At 36.5% G+C, this 5,263-nt stretch overlaps 1 protein-coding gene across 1 annotated transcript in view; it reads left to right on the top strand.

Moving 5' to 3' along the window:
• Positions 1-5,263, top strand: part of MAP4K5 (mitogen-activated protein kinase kinase kinase kinase 5) — a 105,607-nt gene that overhangs the window by 64,906 nt on the left and 35,438 nt on the right. Inside the window, exons 14-16 of the mRNA XM_006773763.2 lie at positions 1-34; positions 2,519-2,577; positions 3,701-3,768. The exon at positions 1-34 is cut by the window's left edge and continues 66 nt beyond it. Of these exons, the coding sequence (XP_006773826.2) occupies positions 1-34; positions 2,519-2,577; positions 3,701-3,768 (161 nt within the window). The remainder of the gene's footprint in view (positions 35-2,518; positions 2,578-3,700; positions 3,769-5,263) is intronic.

Here is a 5,263-nt window from a genome sequence, read left to right as displayed (position 1 = left end):
GCCAGAGCTGAACAAACAGCTTCAGAAATAAATTGTATGTGTTTGGTATATATTTTGAATTGGTGGTTTTGGAGGGTTGAGCTGGGTGCTCTTGTGGTTTTTTGGAATAATAAAGTCTCAAACCATTTGAGGCTACATACTTTGACATATCAGGATACCTCTAAAATAGAGGTTGCTTTTCTGGTTTATAATGGAATTCACTTGGATTTCAATAAAATAGTTTTTCATTTTCTAATTACAAAGGTAATATATGTCTATTGCAGAAAATTTGCAAGAGGAAAAACTAGAAAATCAACATTGCCTACAATCACATCACTCATGCCAACCCACAGATAATATTTTGCTGAATTTTCTTCATGTTTTTCCATGTATATTTTTAGGTGGCTGAACTTATAATATACATAAAATTTTACCTAATATACATAAAATTTTCTATATATTAGCCTAGCCTTTATAAACCATTATGTGTGATGGTTGTATCTTGTTCATTGAGTTGATATTTTATAGTTGGACAGTTTTTTATTGTTGGATATTTGAGTTAGTTTTAGCTTTTTTTAAGACAGTTTAACATTAACACTAACGTGAGTCTTTTCTAAAATACATGTTTAAAAATTGTATTTTTTAAATTGCCCTAGCCAGTTTTCTCAGTGGTCAGAGAGTCAGCCTGAAGATTGAAAGGTCTCAGGTTCGATTCCAGTCAAGAGCAAGTAACTTGGTTCCAGGTTCAATCCCCAGCCTGAGTTGGGGAGTGTGCGGGAGAAAACCAGTGGATGCGTCTCTTGATGTTTCTCTCTTGCATCGATGTTTCTCTCTCTGTCTGTCCTCCTCCCTTCCATTCTCTCTAAAAAAAATCATGGAAAAGTATCCACACATGAAGATTAAATAAATAAATAAATGGAAATTGATTTTTATTCAATAAATCATTGACAGATAGAAGTTTAGTATCAACAATATTTGTCATTTTATCCATAGTAATTTAGAAAATAGATTTGCAAAGAAGTTTTAAGTATGGGTATATTGATTTAAATGCATATTTGTTTCAAAGAGATTTAAAATAGTTTATAGTAAAAAAAGATATAAATAAAATTACAAACCATAATGGAGGACGATAACTTATTAAGTATTTAGGTTAATTAGAATTATTGCAAATGAGCATTTCAAGTCAGTTTTCTTGAACCCAGATATTACTAGCTTTCTGGATACAGCATGAGAAATATAGGTCAATGGAGAGTTAGAAATATCCTTCCATATCAGTTGTTTCAGTCATATCTATTTATAGTGAAATCAGTAATTCAAGATTTTATCTCTTTGTTAGTCCCAGATTGCTGATGTTCTTGTGCTACCTTCTTACGTAATTCCAAGTGAAATATCTGGACTTAAGATACCAGACAGAAAAGAGCAAAGTTGATGTTCCATTATAAAGCTTTCTCTATTTTATGCAGCTGTATAGTATTCAATTAATATAGTCTTATGCATCTTTTCTTGTATAACTTTGGGGTTTTGTGTTATGTGAAGCAAGGCCTTCTTGATGTTAAGGTTATACAAGAATTTTCCTGCCCTAACTGGTTTGGCTCAGTGGCTAGAGCAGGGGTTCTCAAACTTTTTAAACGGGGCCAGTTCACTGTCCCTCAGATGGTTGGAGGGCCGGACTATAGTTTAAAATAAAACTATGAACAAATTCCTGTGCACACTGCACATATCTTATCTTGAAGTAAAAAAACAAATACAATATTTGTATTTGCATGTGGCCCGTGGGCCGTGGTTTGAGGACCCCTGGGCTAGAGCGTCGGCCTGCAGACTGAAAGGTCCCAGGTTCGATTCTGGTCAAGGGCATGTACCTTGGTTGTGGGCATATTCCCGGTGGGGGGTGTGCAGGAGGCAGCTGTGCCAAGGCCTTAATTTTAATTTCTTTTAGTCACATTAGATTTTAGAATTTTAAAATTCTGTGTACCTTATGAATAAGTAATAAGCCATCCTTTTTATCTGTTTTAGAATATTTCATATAAAAGAAGTACTCTTAATTCTAAAGTCAGTCTGACTAGGCCAAATAAAATACACATTAGTCAAAATACAGTATTAAATTCCTGAATACCATTGTAACATTTAACTTGACAAAGTATCATTTGTGGGGGTTTTTTTAGATAATTATAAGTAATTTGGGGATTGTTGGTTCATTCCTACTATAAAGTTGTAGATTAAATTGGTTTCAAAACAGAGTCTGCAGCCTAGAAAACATCTTTAAAGTGTTTTAAAATCTTTTAAAATCCTTTGTCATCTACTCTTCGTTTTTAAAAATCTCTTATAAATAAAAAGTGCTATTAATTTTTGGACTCAGATCAAGAATTAATAGAGTAGTTAGGATGATTCCACATTGTTACTTTGTTTTGGTAAGCATAAAGTAAGGGGGACTCTTATGGTTAAAAAAGAGAGAGATTTTGTCTTTTCTCCTTTCCTCTCTTCTCTCTTACTTTCCTGTAAAATAGATAGATTTGGTGAATATCTGTTATATATTTTGCAGTTGACAAGTTACAATTTGAACCTCCTTTGAGAAAAGAAACAGAGGCACGGGATGAAATGGTAGGAATTATGACTTTAAAGTATTTTACACACTAAAATTAGAGAAAACTTATAGTTAGGTGTACTTTGGCCTGGGAACAAAGTAATGTTCTCTTAAGTATTAATTTTGATAGTGTATTTTACACATTAAAATTTGAAAAAGCCTACATTTAGGTGTATTTTTTCCTAGGGTAAAATGTGTAATATATCATTGTAACCATTTATTTAGACCCTTCTGAGTCTTTCGAGGAACTTGCATGAAGTTATTAAGTACTGTATATAGATTTTGATGCTCAGCTTTAAGCTCTCAGAAATTTTTCTTATTCTTTTTGGTTTGTCATACATTATTGCATTGGCTTACTATTTTTAATAGTTATCTGTTAATATAGGTTATTTTTAAACCATTGCTCTTATTCTGCAATTACTATTTAGTTAACCCTTTCCTTATCTGAAAGGAAAGAAGTAGTTGATAGAACAAGATATTATTAGAGTCAGCCTCAATATTATGTTAACCTACTTTATATTAATAACAGAATAGTTTATAGAGTAATTGTCTTCTGTTAATGGGCCTCTTCATGTTAATCTTTGGAAGTGGTGTTATTACTATATACAGAGTGGGGCAAAAGTAGATTTACAGTTGTGAGTACACAAAACAGTTTATTCTTGTATTATTATTTCTCAATTACTGTATTATTTTCCATACAAATAATTAAACCTACTTTTGCCCCACCCTACATATTGCTGTATAATAAACTCTCAATGTCTGTACTAGTAGGAAAAAATAATAGTACCAATAAATTAATGATAATATGACATTTAGTTCTCCGTGCTAATGGAGTAGTGATGCAGATGATTCAAAGTTAGGTTTTTCTGTTTTACTTCTGACTATATGAGCTTATCGGTAAAGAGGACTTGTTACACTTGAAGCTATATATAGTATGTTTATGGACTTTCTTAAGTTTTAGCCAACTGATGAGTCATTGACCTAAATATGTCAAATGACAACTAATCTAGCTGAAGATTAAAAAATTGATTGAAACCAAGATGATTAACAATCATGACACTAAATGATTTTTTGAATCAAATAAAATGATTAGTATCTGTTTTAAGGTAACATTTTAAACACTGTTTTTTACTTTCACAGGGAGTATCATCAGACCCAAACTTTGTACTACAGTGGAATCCTTTTGTTGATGGTGCAGGTACTGGAAAGTAAGTTGTTTACTAATATAAACTTTATTTTACTTGATTACATAAGAGCAATATTGGGAGGGGATGTGATTTATCCTAATAAGCTTTCATTGTCATTCTTCAAAAAGTTGTACTACACTTCTTGTCATTGTAAAATTTCTGACTTTTTTTTATTACCAAAATGCATTATGTATAGATTCTTAAGATTTTTGGTTTTTGTACTTTAAATTAGAATATATTATTTGTAATGTTAATATACTAGTACGAAAGATGAACCACAAGACATCATGGGGAAAATAATACTATAGTGGAAGTCAAAAAATCCCAGTTTCATCTCTGCAATGTAGTTATTTCATATTCTAGACCTGTCTTCCCTCAGTAATTGACAGGGATAGTCTAGATGAGTTGTTTCAAACCTGTTCATGCATTGCAGTACCTAGAGAGCTTTTTGAAATATAGATTCCTGGACTCCCACATTAGACCTACAACATAGGGTTGGTAAACTGGCTTATAATCCACATTTGACCCACTGCCTATTTTTTGTACAGCTGACAAACTAAATGGTAGTTACATATTTTAACGATTGAAAAAAATAAACAGTGATCTTTTGTTATACTCTAAAATTATGTGAAGTTTAAATTTCAGTGTCCATAGATGAATGTTTATTGGAACATTACCATGCTCATTTGTTTATTTATTATCTATTAGAGGCCCGGTGCATGAAAATTCATGCACTGGAGGAGGGAGTCCCTCAGCCCAGCCTGCCCCCTCTCACAGTCTGGGAGCCCTCAGGACGGGAGGCAACCCAGTGAACAGGGGAAGGTGACGCCCCCATCACACCTCTGCTGCTGCCACTGCCGGCAGCGCAAGCTTTGGCCAGTCCTGGTTACCTGAGCCTCGGGTGGCCCGGGTGGCTGGGCAGCCGCCATCCGAGGCTTGCTTGCGCTGTGGGTGTTTGCTTCACCTCCTTGTGCCTGCTGCTGGAGTCCCACAGTCCTTTCAGCCAAGCCAGGGGCATGGCAGGTGCACAGTGCAGCCAGACCCACCCTTAGCCCCCCAGCCGCCCAGGGCTAGCTTGAGGCACAGGCAAGCCTCGAATGGTGGCTGCGTGCCTGCCACCCCCCACCCCGACCCCAGCGGGGCTGAAAGGACTGGGGGACTCCAGTGGGGCTGAGAGGACTGGGCGCCACCATCTTGTGACTATGGGCGCTGCCATCTTTGTGTTGGTGTGATGGTCAATTTGCATATTCCCTCTTTATTAGATAAGACTAGAGGCCTGGTGCACAAAAATTTGTGCACTTGGGTCAGTGGGGGGGGGTCCCTCAGCCCAGCCTGTACCCTCTCGCAGTCTGGGACCCCTCAGGGGATGACCCCCTGCTGGCTTAGGCCCGCGCCCCGAGGGATTGGGTCTAAGATGGCAATCAGACATCCCTCTGGCAGCCCGGCAGCCCTCAGGGGATGTCCACTTGCCAGCGGGGAGCAGACCTAAACTGCAGTCGGATATCCTTACTGCTGC

Source organism: Myotis davidii, unplaced genomic scaffold, assembly GCF_000327345.1.
Source record: "Myotis davidii unplaced genomic scaffold, ASM32734v1 scaffold847, whole genome shotgun sequence".
Classification (NCBI taxonomy): domain Eukaryota; kingdom Metazoa; phylum Chordata; class Mammalia; order Chiroptera; family Vespertilionidae; genus Myotis; species Myotis davidii.
Note: the sequence above shows the minus strand (reverse complement) of the source record. Positions and strands in the feature narration are given on the sequence as shown.